The sequence below is a fragment of the Populus alba genome, chromosome 5 (genome assembly GCF_005239225.2).
Source record: "Populus alba chromosome 5, ASM523922v2, whole genome shotgun sequence".
Taxonomy (NCBI): domain Eukaryota; kingdom Viridiplantae; phylum Streptophyta; class Magnoliopsida; order Malpighiales; family Salicaceae; genus Populus; species Populus alba.
The window spans coordinates 3,380,041-3,401,374 of record NC_133288.1 but is presented as its reverse complement, the minus strand read 5'-3'; the positions used below and the strand labels follow the sequence as shown (position 1 = coordinate 3,401,374).

General features: G+C 36.3%; 3 protein-coding genes across 6 annotated transcripts; all 3 read left to right on the top strand.

The window, feature by feature from the left end:
* The first annotated feature begins 1,141 nt into the window (after positions 1–1,141).
* On the top strand, positions 1,142–6,122 carry LOC118051400 (double-stranded RNA-binding protein 6). Its single transcript, XM_035062031.2, has 4 exons — positions 1,142–1,325; positions 2,583–2,832; positions 3,757–3,976; positions 4,565–6,122. Exons 2-4 carry the CDS (start codon positions 2,587–2,589, stop codon positions 5,827–5,829), a joined length of 1,731 nt encoding a protein of 576 aa, XP_034917922.1. The 5' UTR covers positions 1,142–1,325; positions 2,583–2,586; the 3' UTR covers positions 5,830–6,122.
* Positions 6,123–6,965: 843 nt separating this feature from the next.
* On the top strand, positions 6,966–11,266 carry LOC118051401 (probable nucleolar protein 5-1). Its single transcript, XM_035062032.2, has 9 exons — positions 6,966–7,108; positions 7,562–7,660; positions 7,968–8,009; positions 8,402–8,581; positions 8,671–8,835; positions 9,210–9,410; positions 9,783–10,280; positions 10,377–10,511; positions 10,593–11,266. Exons 2-9 carry the CDS (start codon positions 7,583–7,585, stop codon positions 10,980–10,982), a joined length of 1,689 nt encoding a protein of 562 aa, XP_034917923.1. The 5' UTR covers positions 6,966–7,108; positions 7,562–7,582; the 3' UTR covers positions 10,983–11,266.
* A 1,596-nt stretch (positions 11,267–12,862) lies between these two features.
* LOC118051402 (probable serine/threonine-protein kinase At1g54610) lies at positions 12,863–19,093 on the top strand. 4 transcript variants are annotated; one of them, XM_073409389.1, is made up of 8 exons: positions 12,863–13,096; positions 13,628–14,048; positions 14,370–14,649; positions 14,751–15,073; positions 15,592–15,819; positions 16,923–17,023; positions 17,668–17,785; positions 18,468–19,093. In XM_073409389.1, the coding sequence occupies exons 2-8, from the start codon at positions 13,695–13,697 to the stop codon at positions 18,798–18,800; spliced, it is 1,737 nt and encodes a 578-aa protein (XP_073265490.1). In that variant the 5' UTR covers positions 12,863–13,096; positions 13,628–13,694; the 3' UTR covers positions 18,801–19,093. The 4 variants fall into 4 exon arrangements, with proteins under 4 accessions (XP_073265490.1, XP_034917925.1, XP_034917926.1 ...); XM_035062034.2 differs by having other exon boundaries at positions 12,865–13,096; positions 14,370–14,654; positions 14,756–15,073; XM_035062035.2 differs by lacking the exon at positions 12,863–13,096 and adding an exon at positions 13,134–13,359 and having other exon boundaries at positions 14,370–14,654; positions 14,756–15,073.
* The last annotated feature ends 2,241 nt before the right edge of the window (positions 19,094–21,334 follow it).

The following is a 21,334-nucleotide window of genomic DNA, read 5'->3' as shown; positions in this document are numbered from 1 at the left end:
TCATAATTTCAATCATATAAATCTCCAAATCAAGGAAACAAATTGAAATCTCCTCATATTCTGAGAAATTAAAAATAACGGTCATAAAATATCCTACACATATCCTCTACATAGCTTACACACATTCAATTAAAAAATTATCCTTTTAATTTGATAAAAAAACAAACGATTAAAAAAAAAGTTAAGGTACCCATCACACCCAATCCGGGCCTCCAAAAACAAAAAAAAAAAAAGAAGAAAAATAAAAGAAGGAATGGGAGTAGTTTTATGCTTATCTAACGGTTAACAATGTGGTATAGAAGTGAATTATTTTTTAAAGTATTTTTAATTTAAAAACATATTAAAATAATATTTTTTAAAAATTTTATTTTTAACACTAATATATTTAAAAAATAAAAAATAAGTTAGAATAATAATAATAATTTTATTAAGAGGTACAACATAGTTGCAAAAGACAAATAAGACTTTGGTATGAATTTAAAAATTATATTTGATAATATAACTAAAAATGTATTTTTTTAAATCAACCATAAATATATTAAGATAGTATTATTAAAATCGACTTAGTCTTACAGTCAACTTAGAGCATATTTGGAAACGCGGTGCAAACCACGTTCCCAACAAATTTGAATTTTGTTTTTTAAAAATTAATATGGTTTGTATCTTTAGAATCATTTTGATGTGCTGATGTAAAAAACGACTTTTAAAAAAATAAAAAAACGTTATTGGCATGCATTTCGGCACGAAAAATTATTTGAAAAGCAACCACTGCTACACTGCTAAACACGCTTTTAGTCAAGTCTAAAATAAATTTTTTTAATAACTGAATAAGAATTTATTCAATTAAACTTGTTGTTGTTGCAGTAAAAATCTGATTTGATTTCATAATGTTTTTTAAAAATAATATTTTTTTTTACTTGAAAATTTTTAAAAAATATTATTTAATTAAGTCAAATCAATATAATGAACTCATAACCGAATCATGCACAAAACCGAGTTTAATAACTTTGTATTTGCATTAAATATGACGACCTGATTACCACCTTAGATGGTAAAATTTTGTTACGTGATGCGACAAAAAAAGGAGACTGTAAGTTAAAAACTAAACTATAACTAAAAAACGGCAGCGACTTTCTCTAGTTCCATGTCACATTTTGTCATCGTAAGTTTCGCACTCTCGCCAAATTCTCTCTCCCCCACCCTGAAAATCTCCACTACCGCTTCCACTGTTCAACGCTTCTTCTTATCTCACTTTCCCACAAGTTTTCCATCACTTTCTCGGGAAAATTCTAGCTCAAGATTCTGACTTCAACATATACTTGCAGGTATGGAGACCGACTCTCTTGCCCTTGTTGGGTTTTCTGTAAAGATCATTTCTTTTTAACGGTTTGGTTCTTTCTTGAGCTGATTTGATCTTTTTTGGGTTGTTTCCTCATCTGGGTTTTGTGTCATTTTATTGGATGTGAATCATTGTGTGTTGGGGTATTAAATATTAATTGGGTCTTTAAAAATGAGGTCCTTGAGGTGGGTTTTGGAAAATATTATGCGGGTTTGTTGTATTTTTTTTTAGCTCTCTTGGCTGTTTTTGCTTTTTGATTTGAGTTGCTGAAATTCAGTTGTCTTTTTCATTGGATCATTATAAGGGATTGATGCTTCTACTATTGTGTTAAGACCAAGAGAAGAGTTGTTAGAGTCGAGTGGACCTGATAGGGTTTGTGTACTTAATAAGTATGAATTTTTATTTCTGGTATTCAGCTGAACATTCCACATTTAAATTCTGTTTTCCTTGTTTTGTTTTGTGTTTTGTTTCCCTTTTTAAGCATGCAAATAAGAACTAATTATTGCTTATTAAATAAAACACCAACATTTTAGCTAGTAGAAGCTATGAATAGGCCTACGTTAAGGTCATTTGATATGGTAAACTAGCTATTCGAGTTTGTTTGAAAGTTTTAGTTTACCTGTATCTGGGATACAGCCATTGACTTTTCATTAGTGGTAGATGTGCATGTTTTGACTTATAGACTTTGACATGATAAAACAGACACTAGTACTTATCCTAATGATTGTTTCTTTTCCAATTAGACTTTAGAAATACCAGTTGAAAGCAGTAATTGATTTTTATGCACTGGTTAATAGTCTCTTGTTGAATACCTTCACGCATAAGTAGATGGGTGGGCACATTTTTAACAAGTTATCCTTTTGATCTCGAAAACCATTATTTTTGGCAATCCATTCGTGTTTGTCTGCTATCATGGTTAGGTAGCAGGCAATCAGAGTTTCATCATCATAAGAGCTTGACATTCTTGCAAAAAAGAAGTTACATAAAGGAAACTGAATTCTGGTTGACTACTTGTATAATATGTGAAACAAGTTTCTTCTGTTTCACTTCTCTTGCATGTTGAACTTGTGTACGAATTGGAAACAGCATCACAGCATAAAGGTTTTGCTTTTTTCCCAATATCAGCCAGGAAATCCTTGTATGATTTTCTGTATACCTTTTCATATTAAGTGTAAAAGAAGTGAATTTCTTCCCCCTCATCCCCAAAAAGTTTGCTTTAATATATTTCCAATTTCACATGTAGAGATATGTATAAGAACCAACTGCAAGAGTTGGCTCAAAGAAGCTGTTTCAACCTGCCATCCTATTCGTGTATAAGGGAAGGGCCAGATCATGCCCCTCGATTCAAATCTACTGTCAACTTCAATGGAGAGACTTTTGAAAGCCCTACTTTTTACTCCACTCTGAGGTTAGCAGAACATGCTGCAGCTGAGGTAGCTCTGAACACCCTAGCAAGCAGAGGCCCTTCTAAAGCATTAATTGCTGGAGTTCTGGTAAGCACTGGTCTATATATCTATCTTCTTCTATTGGATTAAAAATAGTCTTAGTTCAGTTCGAAATTTCAGTGCTTAGTTATCTCTCTTTCTCACCAGCCTCAAACCCACATCCAAGGGCTTTAGACCACAACACTATGCCCAAAAGTTACAGCAGTCTCCAGCATTTTCTGGATTCTGATCAATGTGGCTACATTTTGTGCTCTATAACTTTGCATTTTTAGATCCATTATAGCAGTGTAGATGTTGTCAACTGGAATATGTCATGAATTGATTTATCTGCATTGTTTATGTATGCTAACATTGTAAGCGTGGGCCCACCACCGACAAGCCACCACTTAGAGAGTCATGGGTCTATTTGAATTGACCTTTCACTAAATGATCATGCTGTCCCCATTTTAAAATTAACTGTCTTATTCAAAACATCAATTACTCTATAATAACCACATCTGGAGAATTTCTGGGACAATAATACTTGTAATTCATCACAGAGCTGAAATAGAACACTGTAGTTTTTTTTTTTTTTTTTTTTGAAAATGACTATCCTGGGATTGAAATTATAAATTTTCTTCTTTTGACAATTTTGCACCCTTTATTCTTTTCTGTCAGGAACATCCTACTCAAGAACACAATATCCAGTACAATTGTAAATATTATTTATGGTAAAGAGAAGGTTAAGGTTGATATGCAGCAAGAATGAAAGAAAAAACAAAATACAGGACAAGCTATGCTTGGCTTAAAGAAAATGTTTTTGGATCTTCTTTGTTTAAATTGACTTATAACCTTCTTCATATTTGCATCTTCATAGCACTTCATTCTCTAATATGCTCTTTTGTTAGTTTTCTGTAACTTATCCATTGTTTACCTCAAAAGTTAAACATTTTACAGTCCAGATAATATGTTTTTGTGCTTTCTTCTGCTCAGGATGAAACAGGAGTCTACAAGAATTTGCTCCAGGAGACTGCTCACAGAGCTGGGTTAAAGCTTCCTGTGTACACCACAATTCGATCAGGACCTGGCCATGTTCCTGTGTTCTCGTGCACTGTTGAGCTTGCAGGAATGAGCTTTACTGGAGAATCAGCAAGAACAAAGAAACAAGCGCAGAAGAATGCAGCCATGGCTGCTTGGTCTGCTCTGAAAAGATGTATGCATTTCATTTTTCTATATAATTCCTGTTCAGATTGCTCTGACTTGGTAGAATCTAAACAAGTAGTACTTTATCTGCCTTTTTCAGTTTGTAAAAGCTAGTTTGCTCACTAGAATAAGCAAGTTGGGAACTGGGAATTAGTGCTTCTGTTTCATCTTTCTCCTCCATTTTGCTTCGAAACTAGAAAGCTGAAGGCATAGATACATGCGATCTAACTCTTAGACTGTCTTGCCTAAAAAGGGAAAGTTCACATGAACATCACCAATTGCTTGATTTGTGGTCCCATGTGGGATCCATTAAAACTCGCAAGCTGTTGATGTACTTAGAAATTTGTGAAAAAAATGCTTTCATCTTGCAAAAAGCTCCCACATTTTTCATTCAGAATTGTATGGCTTTATTATTATATAATCTTTGCAGAAACTTCCACATGTTTTCCTTAGTTTAGAGCTATCAAGTACATGGATTTCATTTTGACATCTACAGTTGTACCACCTGTTATTTGTTGAATTATTGGCTCTATAACTTTGATAAGAACTTTACCAGTAATTTAATACGATGACCATCCTGAATATTTGCATTCTGTAGTGGTTCAGCACAGCACATCATCTTCCAATTCATCGACTTCTTCGCCAGTGGAGGCTAAAAGGATTAGTGAAGAACAAGAACAAGTTGTTATTGCTCGTGTTCTTGCATCTCTGCAACCAGCTGAGTTAAAGAACTCCAAGCAAAATGATTCCCAGCGAGGCCATGAGAGATTCTTTCCTGTCTGCAATGACTTAACCCCTCCAATACCAACTTTATATCCTGTGCAGTGCCATAGCTGGGCTTACCCTAGCTTTTCCCCTGAAATGGCCATATACCAAATGTGGCAGCAAGAAGAATTGTTTCAGCTGCAAAACCGTTTATTGGCACTTCAAATTCCATCAGTTTCTCCTGGCCCTCAAATTCTTCCATATATGCAGTCCATACTCCCCTCTGATTCAGTTCTATTTGGTCCTCTGAGGGAGCAAGAACCTGTACCTGTAGGACCCAGAATTACAATCGCCACTTCAAGACCATTGTACTTGGCTGATCATGTTGTCCCTGATCCAATCAAGGGAGAGTCCACGGTTACCATTAGTGAGATACATGAGGAGAAACCGGAAGAATCACTCCAGTGCTCTACATCAGTTATTCCGGATCCCCCTGTTGGTGGCAGCTTCAATGCTGAACCAAGATCCAAGGACCCAGTTGATATGGATGACAAACAGATGAAGGTTGAACCGGAAAGAAAAGTTGAAAATGTTCAACCAGGAGATAACCAAACTAGAAAATTTGAATGGGCTTCCAGCAGCAATACAGATTCTGGATATAGACCTGCGGACTTCCAAGCACAAAACAAGCACAGTTTTCACTCTTCCCAGGTTACTCTGCAGTATCCTCCAAGAGCAAGCACGGTCAGGAGTTGTAGACCAGCTCCATCTGCAGCACCTCCTGTAATGATCAGATCTGTGAGGCCTTTGCCTTCATCCACTGCACCTTCTGCACTTAACAACAATATGGGACCTCCTTCAGTGCCCAAACTGCAAGATTTGGCAGCACAAAATCCTGCTGCACCGAGAATGCGAACTGGAGGATCTCATTCATATCTGGCCAGGCCCTTGCCTCAAAGAATGAACCTTGGTGGTGTGCACCCGCGTTTCATGGCACCGGCTGTTCGAATAAGATCAGTTGTTCCTGTCTGCTCAGCTCCTCCAGCAAGGAGAATGCCAACTTCAGGCCAAGTGGTACCTGATAGAGAGAGCAAAGCTACAGCAGTACCAGAAGACGTGAAAACAGCAAGTTCAGAGCTCGGTAAGCCTCAAATATGAGCGGGTTATAGATACCAAATAGCTCATCATTTTGCTTTTAGATTTTACTAGCTGCATGGCCCACTCGTTGCTGCGGGATAGCTGGAGAAAAACAACAGGAGGGATATTAATGGTGTCTGATGAAGCTCTTTGATGGTTTTCTGTTTTCATCACTAAGGTGGCCAAGATCCATAGGAGCACCTGTATTTTATCTATTTATTGACTGTGTTAGAAAGCAATGTTTGTAAATTGCTATTTTGTCAGGATTGTTTTTCGAAGCCTTTATATAAGAAATGAAGATGTTTTATGAAACAGATGCTGAGATCTTTTACCAGTAGTGTGATGGTGCCTGCAATGTCAATGTTTGACCCCTTTTTTCGATAGAGCAAAATGAGGCCATTGAGTGTGGAAAATGAACCACCTACAAATCAATTCAATCTCCTGAAATCGTTGATTCAATGTGTATAGACCCTCTTTCCTCGGTCTAAGAAACAGAGAGAATGAGTTGTTATTGGGTTAAAAAATCTCAGGTCCTTGAGAAAAAAAGCATATAAACAGCCAACTGGTTGCCCGAGGCCGCCTAGCCTCATCACCTTGCAGAAAATGTCAAAAGAAAGGTTAGAACATCATGCACTCAGCAGGAACCAGAGAGATGCAACAGGTGGTGAGCATTGCAGCATGACACGTCAGATATAAGCATGTTATATGCATTTTTATGAAAGCCCATCAACATTATTACATGACTTCAAATAAATCATGGAGTTCACCAAAGCCATTCTATCATGTTGAATTTGTCTTTAAAAGAACATTGTGAGAGAGAAATTCATACCTTAATTTATCATCCCTAAATTATATTAGTAAACATTCATACATAGAAAAATTATACTCGATTAAATACAATTAAAAAAGATGTTCAATTACTTAAATTAATAAATCAGGGGTCTTTTCGACAAAATGATGAAAATACAGGATGCAAACAAAGTTTAACCGAAAAACCCTAGTGAACAAAAATAAATAAATGCAAACACCACCTTAACCCTTGACATGACACGTGAGCCAAAAAACCCCAACTTACCCAAAAACTCCCAACTATTGTTTTAAATTCCTAATATACCCCCGTTAATCACAGATGTCCAACAGCCACAGCGAGTACTAAAAACTCCCTAGCCTCCCTTTTAAACAGCGAGTCTCGACTCTCAGCCTCTGTGTGAATCGCTAGTACTCAATGTATAAAAGCCCCTTAAACCCTAAGAGCACCCTTTCTTCTTTCCTCTGGAGAACGCAGTTGTTGTAAAGAGAGGTAAGCAATTTTCGTCTTCGAAGTTCTACTTTTTCCCTCTTCTCTTCTTTCATGATGAAAGACTTCTATATGTGTATATCTCTTGATTTTCTCATTGTTTTCTTCTCCCTCTAAATGATATCTGCTATTTTGGGTGTAGTAGAAAGGTCTGATACCAAAGCGGGTGTCTTTTGTTTCTTCTTTTGGAAGTGATTGGTGTTAAAAAGGTTGTTTTTTTATATGGGTTTTGCTTTTAACTTCGTGAAGTTGGTTCTCTTTGTTCCTTAAAGAGTTACTCTCTGTGTCTGTGTCTGTGTTTTTTTTAGTTTGTTGTTAGTTTGTGAATCATTGAATGCTTGTTTTGATAAGTGAAAATTAGTAAAGTGTGGATTTTTTGGGAGTTTTAGGTGGTTGGAATGAAGTGGGATGGTTAAGTTAGTAGCTTAAAGTATTGGGATGGTGTTGATTTTGCAGGGTTTTCAGAGTTATTGAAAGATGCTTTTGCTATTCGAGACGCCAGGGGGCTTTGCCCTTTTTAAAGTCTTGGATGAAGGGAAGCTATCTAAAGTTGAGGTAATCATATTTTGTGACTCTGTTTCTGTCTGTTGTTTGGTTTTTGAGAAAAGTGAGGATAATAGAGTTATGTTCGTCATGGTTGTTTATGTGTTATTTGTTTTGGAGTGGTGAATGTATGTATCTCTGTTATACATACTGCGATCAATTCAAGTTTTTCTTTTCTTGTCTGTCAAATAACTGAAGGCTAGAGCAATTATGGTTCAGTGTACGGTTTTCTCTAGTTTATTTTTCTGCACTAATAGTGTAATATTACTTCTTCTTTTTCGTGCCAAAGTTAATTGTGCATTTATGTCTCTTGCTACAGGATTTGGGGAAGGAGTTTTCAAGCCCAGACTCGGCAAGAAAGGTACTTAATCTCATGTAGTTTAGAAAGTGGATAGCCAGCCCAGGATTCATTTTATATTTTTGCTGAAAATTTTATTTTCTATACATCTAATGTGCATCAGTCAAAAAATTTATTGTTTGTATTGCTAGTTGAGTATTCTGAATTGTACATTACCTCTTTGCTTGATTAAAATTATGTTTGATTACAGAACCTGCTTGTTATTTTTTTTAATTGACGCCCAACATCTTCAAATATACCTTTCCATAGCATATAATATCTACAAGCTCTAAGGGTACCTGGTTTTCTTTTTAAATTGGTTGCCATGCCTGCTGTAGGAAATTTTTCCTTCTGTAATGTGCTTGTATTGAGCTTTATTGGGCTCAAATTTAACTGTTATTTGGTACAAACACCAGGTGGTGAAGTTGAAAGCTTTTTCAAAGTTTGAGAACACAGCTGAGGCTTTGGAAGCTGCTACCAAAATAATTGAAAGCTCAACCAGCAAAGGTCTGCGGAAATTCTTGCGTGCTAACTGTGATGGTGAAACATTAGGTGTCGCTGATTCAAAGCTTGGAAATGCAATAAAGGATAAACTGGTCTGCCCGTATTTCTAGAGATTTATTTTTTACAGTCATCTTCAATTTTAAGTCTCACCTTGTCTAAGTCAGCAATTGTCACATTGCAGAAAATAGAATGTGTTCACAACAATGCTGTCATGGAATTGATGAGGGGTGTTAGGAGTCAGTTGACAGAACTCATATCTGGTTTAGCTACTCAAGATTTGGCACCAATGAGCTTGGGTTTGTCTCACAGTCTATCCAGATACAAACTGAAGTTCAGCCCTGATAAGGTATTTACTATACATTGATGTGTCTTATTTTCTGTGGTTCAATCATCACTGTATCTATAATCATGTTCCATCATTGCTTGTTGATATGCATGTATAAATGTAAGCTAACATGTTTATGGCATGTATCCTTGTGTTTTTCAATCAATGACATTTGTGCCTTTGTCTTCATTGGTCATTGTGCAAAGAATATTTTGCTTTGGTTGCTTTCTAAGACAGACCATTAGATTGGCAGAAGTTTGTGCTGCACTATAATTATCTCGCTTTTATTATTGCTGAGCTATATGTATCTGGAATTTGAGTTTTGCCATTTCTTTTATAGAGCATCTGTATTTCTTTGGGATGCTGTAATCATAATGCTCACTGCTCTGTTTTAGGTTGACACAATGATCATTCAAGCCATTGGTTTACTCGATGATCTTGATAAGGAGCTGAACACATATGCAATGAGGGTTCGAGAATGGTATGGTTGGCATTTTCCTGAGCTTGCCAAGATCATACAGGACAACATCCTTTATGCCAAAGCAGTGAAACTAATGGGTTGCCGTGATAATGCTGCAAAGCTTGATCTCTCTGAGGTAGAATCCAGTCTTTTGTTTATTGCAATAAACTGTGTTTCCTCCTCCCTCCCTCTGTGTGTGTGTGTGGTTAATGGGGTTATCATGAAATCAGTGATGCCACCCGCTTACATTATTATATTCTCTAATGCTATCCTGTCTTGATCCATGTTGATACTGCTACTGGCTCTGTCTTTACCTAATTCTTGACCCTGAATGTGTTATCAAATATCCTTTAGTGAGCAATCCTCTCTAAGATGAATGTTCAATATCCCTCCTTACTGTCAAACAGCATGTTGGATCACGAGGCCACTCTTGATTATATTATTTTCCTATTGTAGGATAAGATGGTCTATTCAATGTTTCATTAATCTCTTTCTTAAAATTTCACAGATACTGCCAGAAGAAGTTGAAGCAGAACTGAAGGAGGCAGCTATGATATCAATGGGAAGTGATGTTAGTGATGTTGACTTGATGAATATCAAAGAACTATGTGACCAGGTTTTATCTTTAGCTGAATATAGAGCTCAACTGTATGATTATTTAAAAAGCAGGATGAATACCATTGCACCAAACTTGACTGCTCTTGTTGGAGAACTCGTTGGAGCTCGGCTTATTGCCCATGGGGGTAGCTTGTTGAATCTTGCAAAGCAGCCTGGGAGCACTATACAGATTCTTGGGGCAGAAAAGGCTCTCTTCAGAGCTCTGAAAACAAAGCATGCTACTCCAAAATATGGGCTTCTTTACCATGCATCCTTGGTTGGTCAGGCTCCCCCTAAATTGAAGGGTAAAATTTCCAGGTCACTAGCTGCAAAATCTGCACTTGCAATCCGATATGATGCTCTTGGAGATGCCCAAGATGACTCTATGGGACTGGAGAATCGGCTAAAGGTATGTTATGGAAGTTTTCATGTTAGAGACAACGATAACCTGTTCCTTTTGTCAACTTTTATTGTCGGGGGATTTCTTAGACACTGTAATTTGTAGCTTGAAGCACGGTTAAGGAATCTTGAAGGAAAAGAATTGGGTCGCTCTGCTGGGTCAGCTAAGGGCAAACCAAAGATAGAAGCTTATGACAAGGATAGGAAGAAGGGAGCTGGAGGATTGATAACTCCTGCCAAGGTCCACCTCTTGTTTTGAGTATGATTGTTAGTTTTTCTTTCTTCTTGTAATTAACCCTTCAATGCCCTTTTCTTTGTGCAGACATATAATCCTTCTGCAGATGCTGTTCTTGGCCGAACACCAGATTCAACTGCTAGGAAGTTCGAAGTAGAACCAGCAAAGGAGGCTCCAGCTAGTGGAGAAGAGAAAAAGGAGAAGAAAAAGAAGAAGAGAGCTGAAGAAGAAACAACTGTGCCAGGTGACAGAAATGGAACTGCTGAACAGGATGGTGAAGGGGAAGCTAAGAAAGAAAAGAAGAAAAAGAAGAAACATCAAGCTGAGAATGATGGTGTTCAAAACGAAGCTGAAAATGTTGAGGAGGGAGGCAAGAAGAAAAAGAAGCGGAAGCATTCCGAAGCCGAACAGGATGAGGAATCTGAAATGCCAAGCAAGAAGAAAGAGAAAAAGAAGAAGAAGAAGAGTGGGGATTGAGAAAATCCAGAAAGTTGAGGATAACTCCGCAATTTTGGAGGAGAAAGACGAGTGAGGGTTGAGAAAACTCGGAAAATTGAGGAAACGTGGTGCTCCGCAATTTTGGAGGAGAAATTAGGGTGCAGCTCCTCATTTCTATATGTAAAATTATCTTTTTTCCAGTCTAATTGTTTTTCATTTTGTTTTTTGACTTGTTTCCAATGTATTTTTCTAATTCTCATGGACATGATAGTGAGCAGTTGTCAGAATCAGACATTTCATGCAAAATTTTACTTGGAAAGCCATGGATTGCGTCTCTTGCTAGTTGCTATTAGGATAAATGAAAAGACTGACAACACTGCAAACAGGCATCTATTCTTATCAAGAGCAAGAGGTGACAAGAAAGCATTGCCCTGCCATTGCTGTTCAATTGTCATATGTGGTCAAGGTACTTCTGATCCGGCAGACACTCCGGGAGAAGGGAAGAAAAAGCAATAGATAGCAAAAAAAAAAAAAAAAAACAGGTCGAAAAGCATCATTTTAGCCAAGTAAACCTCTCGACAAGGGATGAAGAAAATCGAAGCTGGACTCATAATTGATAGGGTCGTAAAGGAAGCCAGCACATTTGACAAGGGCTGAGGTCCCACTGGATATTTGTTTGTCGAGTATAATATGGATGAGCTAAACCTGTCTGTGAATGAATAATTTAAACATTTGATGGAATATATATATATATATAATTAGGTTGGCTGTGGAATTCATAGCAAGACTTGGTTGGCTAGAATCATTTTTTATACTTTAATGATGGTTTTGGAACCTTTCTAGGTCGATCCAAACAAAATCTTTTCCAAGTCTAAGCATGGTGTATGATGCTCTCATGGATCCTTGTAGCATCTATGAAAATGTGGTTTCTTCAAAAGAAAAACACCCTTGCAATTTTTATTCATAAATGGAACATTGATTTCAAAGGGAAGTCATGAGCTGGAAACGAGAGTGACATTAGAAATGTCTTCGAAAATGTTTTGGGAAACTCAAATAGTTAACCCTTTTTTTTTTTTTTTCTCTAGTTTAAGAAGAATCAGATTTAGGATAATATCCCCAGGAAAAAAAAAATCCTTTCAAACACTTAGCCAACACTCTAGCTATTTTAATGGTTAATAAAATATATGAGAAATTCCTTTTTATTTACCTTTGTTATTTTTTTAAAAAAATTAGAGTTTACAGTCAACATAAAATTTTAAATTAGATAAAATAATTAAATTATCCTCATATATAATACCTATTTGCAAAACTAAATAACTTTAGAAATTAAATACAACTCAAACATGAATATTTAGTGCCTATGTTATTGCAGTCCACCTAACTAAATACATTAAAATTATGCTTTTAATATGGTGATGCGCTTGCTTGTTTAAAAGTATGGTTGTGATTGCTTTTTAAAGTGTTTTTTACTTATAAATATATTAAAATAATATATATTTTTTTAAAAAATTATTTTTAACATTAAAGTATCAAAATAATCTAAAAACATAAAAAATATTAATTTGAAGTAAATAAAAATATAATTTTTTTTTAATTTTATTTAAAAATACTTTTAAAACACAAAAACAAACATGTTTCATTAATTTTATTCTCTATATTTTTTTTTTTAAGTTAAATCCAGAAGTCACAATATTTTTTTAGTAGTAACATAACATTTACCCCTGCCAAAGAACAAATTTCTAAACAAATTCACTAATCTAAAACAAATTAAAAAAAAATTCCCTGGGAAATTAAAAAAGAAAGAAAGATGTAAAAGCAAAACATGCCCCCAAGGAATTAAAAAAAAAAAAAAGGAAAAAATATAATATGAGGGAGAGGGATATTGTTGTGGATTTGACTTGGAACAAAACAGGAAGTGATCAGCTACTGTTTTGTTTGGTTTGATTGATCCTCTTTATTTTTCTCTTCTTTTCTTGTCTGAAACAAAGACCCCAACCAAAAAGAAAAACAAAGGAAGAAAGACCCCAAAAGAGACCAAAAAACCATTCCTTACCACCGCTTCCACCACCACTAACAAAAACAAAACTTTTTTCAATATTGTACTCCTTGTATTCTCTCTGTCCCTTCTCTCTTTTCACTCAGATTCAATCAAAGTAAGTATCTTTCTCAATTGACATCACTTTCTTTAACCATCCACTTCCCTTTCAGATCAGTTTTTCACTTCTGTTTTGTCTTCAAAGCTAAATATCCTGTCTTTCTCAATCCACTGCCCTCTTTTTCTTTCTTTGTCTCCACTTGGGCTCAGATCATTTTTGACTTGGCTTTCTAGTTAATGAATCTTCAAAGGACCTCAATTTTGAAGATTAGGTTTCCTCTGACTTGTTTTTATTTATATACCTGCTCTAGGGTTCTAATGGTGAGCTCGTTTGAACTTTAAAGTTTCTATCTCCCGATCTTTTTTTTCTCCTGTTTTTGACTTTTAATTCTGATGTTTTTGTCAATCTTGAGAATTATGAATCTGGATTGAGGATTTTCTTGATTTTGGAATGGGAGTTTGGTCAGTTGAGCTAGTTTGACCTGTGAATTTTAAAATCTGTTGGATCATGTGGTAGATAGGATTTAGTGCAAATTTGTTATTTTCTTGTATTGTTTTAATGCTTAGTGGTTAATTTATTGATTTGCAGTGGTTGTTTGCTGATTCTTGGGAAACCCAGAGAGACCATGTTGAGAAATGAGATGGAGGTTTAAGACATGGGGTGTGTTCTTGGGAGAGAGGTATCTTCGGGCATAGTTTCAGAGTCTAAAGAGGTTAAGAACTCAAGAGTTGAATCCAATAGGAAAGTAGAAGATGTTTCAGTGACAAAGACCGATAGTACTAGCAGTGTTGTTGAGATTCAAAATGAGGAAACTCAGGAGGAGAAAGTTGACGGGGATAAAAAACCTAGGGGAGAGAGGAGGAGGTCAAGAAAGCCGAGTAACCTGCCCGGACAAACGCGTGGTGAGCAGGTTGCGGCTGGGTGGCCACCCTGGCTATCGGCAGTCTGTGGAGAGGCGCTAAATGGATGGATTCCACGGAGGGCAGACACATTTGAGAAGATTGACAAGGTGAGGTATTATTTCAGAATTCAAGATTCAGTGGTTGTGTTGTTTCTGAAACTAACAGTGAAATAGTGGTTAGTTGGGTAGAGAAGTCCTATCTTGAATGCCTGCCACAGATGATGTAGCTGTTATCTCATTATAAGTAAAATCATACTAATGGTAAGTTTTAGTTCAAATTCAAACAAAAAAAAAAAGTGGTTAGAGGCATTTGAGATAGGGGGTTCGCCCTATATAACATGGTCCTTTTTTTTCTTTTTTTTTCAATTTGTTAATGTTTACCCAAGTTAATTGTCTTGTTCAAATTGTTGCCTCCATCCTTGATTGTAGATTGGATCAGGTACATATAGTAATGTGTACAAAGCTAGAGATCTATTGACAGGGAAAGTTGTTGCCCTTAAAAAGGTTCGTTTTGATAATTTGGAACCAGAGAGTGTGAAGTTTATGGCGAGAGAAATCCTCATTTTGCGAAGATTGAATCATCCTAATGTTGTAAAGTTGGAAGGTTTAGTTACTTCCAGGATGTCATGTAGTTTGTACCTGGTATTTGAGTACATGGAGCACGATTTAGCTGGACTTGCTGCCAGCCCTGCAGTAAAATTTACAGAGGCTCAGGTTAGCCCAATTCTGTCTTGAATCAATAGTAGAGTGGATATCCTCAGAGCTATTATTGAAGTTGGTTTTTTATTAAACATTTGTCGATGTTCGCACCCCAGGTTAAATGTTACATGCATCAACTATTATCTGGACTTGAGCATTGTCACAAACGTGGTGTGCTTCATCGTGACATTAAAGGATCAAATCTTTTGATTGACAATGAAGGAATACTTAGGATTGCTGATTTTGGACTGGCATCTTTCTTTGATCCTAATCACAAGCATCCAATGACAAGCCGGGTTGTTACTCTGTGGTATCGGCCTCCTGAGCTTCTTCTTGGGGCTACTGACTATGGTGTTAGCATTGACCTGTGGAGTGCAGGCTGTATATTGGCTGAGTTACTGGCTGGGAAGCCCATTATGCCTGGTCGTACAGAGGTAACTATTATCTTGTTGCAGTTGAAATTTTATTTGTCCAGCCTTTTGATACATGTATAGAAGATGATTTGCCTCGAGTCAATTTAGCTCCCAAAACTTGATGCTAAACTGCACCTATGTAATGGTGTAGGACATACATGGATACAATTGCTAGGGCTTACATTAAAGCTTAAGATCTTTTGGCTTTGGCAGTGAAAGGTTAACATAGACAAGCTATTGATTAATACATGTATACGATTTTGTAGATTATGGAACACAGAATCAGTGACAAAAATTAGCAAAGAATGTGAATATGAGTTTGATAAATGAATAGTTGAATTTTTTGATTTGTTACACCCTGGCAGTGGTTGCTGTTTTCTGCTTGAGTCTTAGCTAGTTTTCCATGAGAATGGTGCATCTTGGTATATTGTGCTTTTGTTTGTGTGCGCGCAAAATTGCAAATTATTCAAATGCAATATTACACTTGAATGAATGTGGTGCTCTCAATTCTGAACACAAGTGTTTCTTTGCTTATCTAGGTAGAGCAACTACATAAGATATATAAGCTATGTGGTTCGCCATCAGATGAATACTGGAAAAAATCGAGGTTGCCAAATGCAACTTTGTTTAAGCCTCGAGAGCCTTACAAAAGATGCATAAGAGAGACATTTAAAGATTTTCCACCATCATCACTTCCCCTCATTGAAACTCTTCTTGCAATTGATCCAGTGGAACGTCAGACAGCTGCAGCTGCCCTAAAGAGTGAAGTAAGTTATGACATTTTCAATAGTTTTGTTGTCTTTTGGAGTCTTCAACTTTTGCCGCATCTCCATACTTGTGTTATGGTAAGCCTTTTCTTTCTGTCAACTCCTATCAAACCAGTGTCTTCTTCGAGGGGTCCAAAAAAATGATAGTTGTTTGCTCTGCTCTGCTCCCTTAATTCTGGTTGAAATTAAAATAAACATGAAAGTAGATCATGGATTCCCATATGATCTTAAATTTTGTTGTTGCTGATGAAAACCCCGGATTACCACTGTGTTTATATAACCTCAAATAAACTGGAATTTGAAGGGGGGGAAATCAAGTACTAGTCTGGTTGGTTTGCTTGCTGTATGTACTTTAAATAATCCTGCTACTGAATTTTATAGTGATCCAGTAATTAGCTAACCTTAATGGCTCAGAGACTGTATAAAATTCTTAAGTGGATTTCTTTTAACTTGAGCACAATCATTTCTTGTAAATCAGAAATAGATTGTCATGTGCCCTCAAAATTAAAAGAGGAAAGGAAACCTGAATGGAGAGTTTTTTTTTTTTTACCAAAAAACAGTTCACAGTAGTTAAATTAAAAATAAAAATAAAAATTGAAGTTTGGGGACTCATTTCAGTTTGACTCAAAGTTCAAGGTGGAATTGGTTAATTTAACCAATATTTCATTCTAGTTATGAAGATGTAGTGTTTTGCTCTCTGCTTTACACTTGATGATAAAAATTGAATAAGCAGATTTTGATCATTAGGAACAATAATAAAATTAATCAGCAGATTACGACCATTAGGTAATCAATTACACTGCATGCTTTTTTTTCCCTGGAAAACCAAGTTGATTCAGTGATGGCTTCTGCCTCAATGGATCTAAACCTGATCTTGGCATTTGCTAGCATCATTGACTTTGAAATTTTATGGTTAGTTTGACATTAAAGCATTGGTTATATCCCTCAAAAATTTAACACTCTATTTTATTTCTTTTGGAATTAAAAACTGGTGTAACTTATAAAAACAGAGGCGTTCCTCATAATGATATCAAATTATGTGAAATATTTTTGTATATCATGCTTAATCATTCCATTCATTACTATAACTTTTTATTATGCAGTTCTTCACAACAGAACCTTATGCTTGTGAACCTTCTAGTCTCCCAAAATATCCCCCAAGTAAGGAGATGGATGCTAAACGACGAGATGATGAAGCCCGAAGGTGCCCCATTAGATATGCTTTTGTTATTGTTTTTGTGCAAAATCTTGGTAAAAATTAACCTGTCGCTCTCTCTCACTCTCTCTCCCTCCTTCCCAGCATGCACAGCCTTGTTTATAAGTAGATGGGTGGGTGGATAAGATGTGCATGTGCACGCAAACACAGCTCTTGAATGTTAATATTTTATCTAAACCAGCTATGATCTGCTTACATGATTGTGTTTTTCTCCTAGTATTTGGTAAAATGATTTCTGCAGACAGTACAAAGCTAAAACATCATTATGATTCAAGGCAAGTTTTTCTTCGATAGGTTTGAGAGAAACTGTATATGGAATGGAGTATAACATCTACAAAACTATCAAGTCTGAATAAACTAGAGTTAGCACGAAGGAATAAAAGAAAGCAAATAAACTCTATAAAGTCTGCTTTGATTGTTGTCATTCTGTTCCTTTTGTGCTTTCTTATATATCCACCCATGGAAGTTGCCTGGAACAAATTTTAATATGATCATTATGCAACCATTCTACTTTTCCCTCATCTGTTTTGTTTTACATAAACATGTCCTTTTCTCTTTCGTACATGGTGTACCAAGTGTCTGTTATCTCTTCTTCTCTCTCTAGAGAAAGTCATTTTTGTTTGATTGTGTAGACTAAGAGCTGCCAGCAAAGCCCAAGGTGATGCTGCAAAGAAAACACGAACACGTGAACGTCATGCTAGAGCAATGCCAGCTCCTGATGCCAATGCAGAGCTCCAGTCCAATATTGATGTATGTCTGATAACTTACCTGCATGAACTGTTGTTGTTGTTTAGTTTTTGGTGCTTTCATTTACAAATGCTTAGACATACATGCCATAGGATTATAGTTTCTATGCGAAGAACTAACCAAATAAATGGATATAGCATGTGGAGAATGTGTGGAAAGACTGTTACTTTTCTACCCTTTTCATAGCAGTAGATTTGACAAAAAAAAATTCCCATTCGCCAATGCCACTTGTGACTTGTGAGTTTTATTCATTTTATCCAGACTGGATGTTTAATTTTCAAGAGCTTCATTTTGTTCCTTTTGCTACTTTCAATGTGTTTGAGATTGCCTGGCAAGGGAGCATCCTCCTTTTGTGCCGCTTTTAACACTCTGTTTGGATGGATGGGGTATAATCCTTTCTAATTGGAAGGATTGAAAAATGTGATGATAGAAGGAAGAGATGGATCCTTCCATTCATTTTTGGAGTACACATCCATCTTGCCAAACAAGGTATAAACAACTGTTGTCTCCCTCCTCCCTTCTTTCCACCATAACAAAGAGTAGAGGAGTTTCTAATACCAAGTATATGAGAAATCTATATTTTCATAATCATCACAATAACCCGAGAGAATTTTCAGTGAACCGATGACTTATTTTGCCTTTTACTTCTTTTAATTGTTAATCATGCTGTTTCTTTCTACAACAGAGAAGGCGCCTAATTAACCATGCAAATGCAAAAAGCAAGAGTGAAAAGTTTCCCCCACCACATCAGGACGGAGCTCTTGGTTATACTTTAGGATCTTCTCACCACATTGATCCTGCGCTTGTTCCTCCTGATGTGCCATTTAGTACTACCTCATTCACATACTCAAAGGATCCAATACAAACTTGGTCTGGCCCGTTGGTTGACCCTGCTGGCGTCGGTGCTCCAAGGCGAAAGAAGAAGAATACAGGTGATGCACGAGGCTCGTCAAATCTGCCAGCTGGAAAAGATAAAAGCAGAGATGCTCAGTTAAAAGGAAAAAAGAGCATGGCTTAAAACCTTGTTGCATGCATGGATACCAGAGTTGTTAACTGGTGATTTCCCATACAAGAGTCACACTGCAATCTGTGTACTAAAACAACTTGATTCTTCACACACACAAGAACATATTTACTTGGTTAAAAATGTTTCGAGAGCTGAAATCAGATTTTCTATTCTCTTTTTCCCATTTTAGATTTCTTCATTCCATAGAAGAAAAATTTCTGCCCTCTTTGGGGATGGTGAGAAACTTCCATTGATGTGTACATGTTTATTATTCTTCCTTTCCATTAGAATTTTCTTGTTGAAAACGAAGTTATGTTCAGAGTAGTAAAAGATGCCAATAATTCTTTAAGAGTTCCAGGAAGCCTGAGTTCTTTATTCCTTTGGATCAGTCACATGTCTAGATTTCCTTTCTGAAGTCAAGGAGAGTGATTAGCGCGTTGTAGACTGCTGTAATAATAAAAGCACTGGACATGATCAATGGTCAAACATAGGGCAAGGAATGCAAACTTTTGTCATGCTCATCATAGCAATTTCTCTCGAATGATCCCGGCCCAAACAGAATCTTACGGCATAGTTTGGTTAATATTTTGGTGACATTATCTTCTTCCTTCTCTCTCTACTTTTATGGCGTGAAGGTGAAAGGTTGCTGTGGCATTTTGATTGCTGATGAAAACCATTTTCAAGGCCCGGATCAAATGATGTTATTTTATATTTATTTTTTAAAAAAGTTAAATGTCATTTTAAAAAATAATAATTAAAAAGTCAAACCAAATCGTCAGAGTTTATTTCTAAAGATCTGTTCTCTGCAATTATAAAAGGCTTGGCGCTCGAGTCAAATGCTGTTATCAGTGCCGATCCAGTTGGTCTCTGTTGAGAAATATTCATACATCTCTTTGATAGAGATCCAGCTCCAAGGCAGGCAACTTTTTGTGCCCCATGTTCTTTACGGTTAAAATATGTCCTCGTTTCATCCTCCTATCTATTGGTTCAGCTGGAGCTTTGAGCAATAATTATAATTTGCATTCTTGGTGCTTCGTGTTGTCACAGTTGATTCAGCTGTAGATGCTCCAGAAACCGGAATTGATGAGGGGGTACTATAAGATTGGCAGCCACCGGGATGGGGTCCGGCCCCACCACGTTTTTTCGGTGGCTTTTGTGACATTTTAACTTCCTAGTATGTTGCAAAACACTTTTTTTTCCAGGAAATGCCAGACTGCTTTAAGCCCTGAAATCATAGCTAGGGAAAGTTCTGGTTTACGGTAAGGAGAGTTCATCTGAGTTTAATTTAATTTAATTTAATTTAATTTTTTATTTTATAAAAAAAATATTATTTAAAGAAAAACAAGAAAAAAAAAGAAAATCTAAAAGTATTGATTGGTTTTTCCATGCTAACTAATCGTGAGCTAACCTAGATTTTTTATTTGATCACACCGGATTAATTATCCTTTTATTTTTATCAAAACTCGGTCTAAACTAAGTCTTGAATCATACGGATCACGAGCCAATTTAAGTGAGGTTAATTTTAAAAAAATGCTTAAAATGCTGGTTTTAACTCTGTTTTATCCTTCTCTAATTAATTGTTATGTGCTTTGCAGCCAGAGCTTCTTGTGCTTTTGCTGGCTAGCACAAGACTGCTTTGGAGGTCCATTCGGTCCATCAGGAACACCCGAACCATTTGGTTCATGATTAGTTGTATTAAATGTTTGGTTGAGATATGTGTGAATTGGTTTAAATACCTACATTATTCATAGGGAATTCGTATATTTCGATCTTGCTAGCATCTTTCTGATATCCCCATCCACGTCCGCTACAGTCTTGCAGTAATATCTGTTTCTTCTCAAAGTTGTGAGCTTGCTATATTGTTGAAAGCTCAGTCGTCAGTGCAGATATGGTAGCCATTGATTTAGCAAACTAACACTTCAAATGTTTCTGTGTTTCATCCTTCTCGAGAGACGAGAGAGAGAGAAGAAATTGCATGCCCGATGTTTCATTGATCAACCAACCACAGGGTGCTTCAATCTTACTGATCAGAAGAGTAATAGGGGAAAAAAATCAAAAGAACAAAAAAAAAAAACAAGTGACTATGAAATAAATTGTTCTTTAAGAAAATATGTTGTGTCGGCGAAAAGGGGGAGGCGGATCCGTCACGTCAACATTTGTATGCTGGCGGTGTTTCAAGGTGGAGTGTAGTGGAGGAGATTGCTGTCGGAAGCAAAAGTCTTAAACCCTAACATCAGTAGAAAGCTAAGTTTGGACACAAATTTCACACGAATGCACTGTGCGAGTTAATTATCTTTTAACTGATTAGAATGTTTCTTGTCACCCAATTTCCAGCCATAATTTCTTACCACTCTTGATTTTAGATAAACCTACCTAGTAAGATGCTTGCTTATGAAATTAAGAGTAGTATTCCTCTTTAATAACCCTATCTATGAAGGGTCGATATGTTAATTTGGCATTCCAGTTAAATCAGTTAACATCATTTTCTCATTTTAAAAAAATCAATTTCATATTTTTTTGAATCATTTTGATGTTCTGAAATCGAG

Bases quoted from the DNA above. Each gene is read 5' to 3' on its own strand.
- LOC118051400 (XM_035062031.2), top strand. From the start codon at position 2,587: ATGTATAAGAACCAACTGCAAGAGTTGGCTCAAAGAAGCTGTTTCAAC. The intron at 2,833-3,756 runs GTAAGCACTGGT...TCTTCTGCTCAG, and splicing joins CATTAATTGCTGGAGTTCTG to GATGAAACAGGAGTCTACAA. The intron at 3,977-4,564 runs GTATGCATTTCA...TGCATTCTGTAG, and splicing joins TTGGTCTGCTCTGAAAAGAT to TGGTTCAGCACAGCACATCA.
- LOC118051401 (XM_035062032.2), top strand. From the start codon at position 7,583: ATGCTTTTGCTATTCGAGACGCCAGGGGGCTTTGCCCTTTTTAAAGTC. The intron at 9,411-9,782 runs GTAGAATCCAGT...AAAATTTCACAG, and splicing joins CAAAGCTTGATCTCTCTGAG to ATACTGCCAGAAGAAGTTGA. The intron at 10,512-10,592 runs GTCCACCTCTTG...TTCTTTGTGCAG, and splicing joins GATTGATAACTCCTGCCAAG to ACATATAATCCTTCTGCAGA.
- LOC118051402 (XM_073409389.1), top strand. From the start codon at position 13,695: ATGGGGTGTGTTCTTGGGAGAGAGGTATCTTCGGGCATAGTTTCAGAG. The intron at 14,650-14,750 runs CTCAGGTTAGCC...CGATGTTCGCAC, and splicing joins TGCAGTAAAATTTACAGAGG to CCCAGGTTAAATGTTACATG. The intron at 17,024-17,667 runs GTGCCCCATTAG...TTGATTGTGTAG, and splicing joins CGAGATGATGAAGCCCGAAG to ACTAAGAGCTGCCAGCAAAG.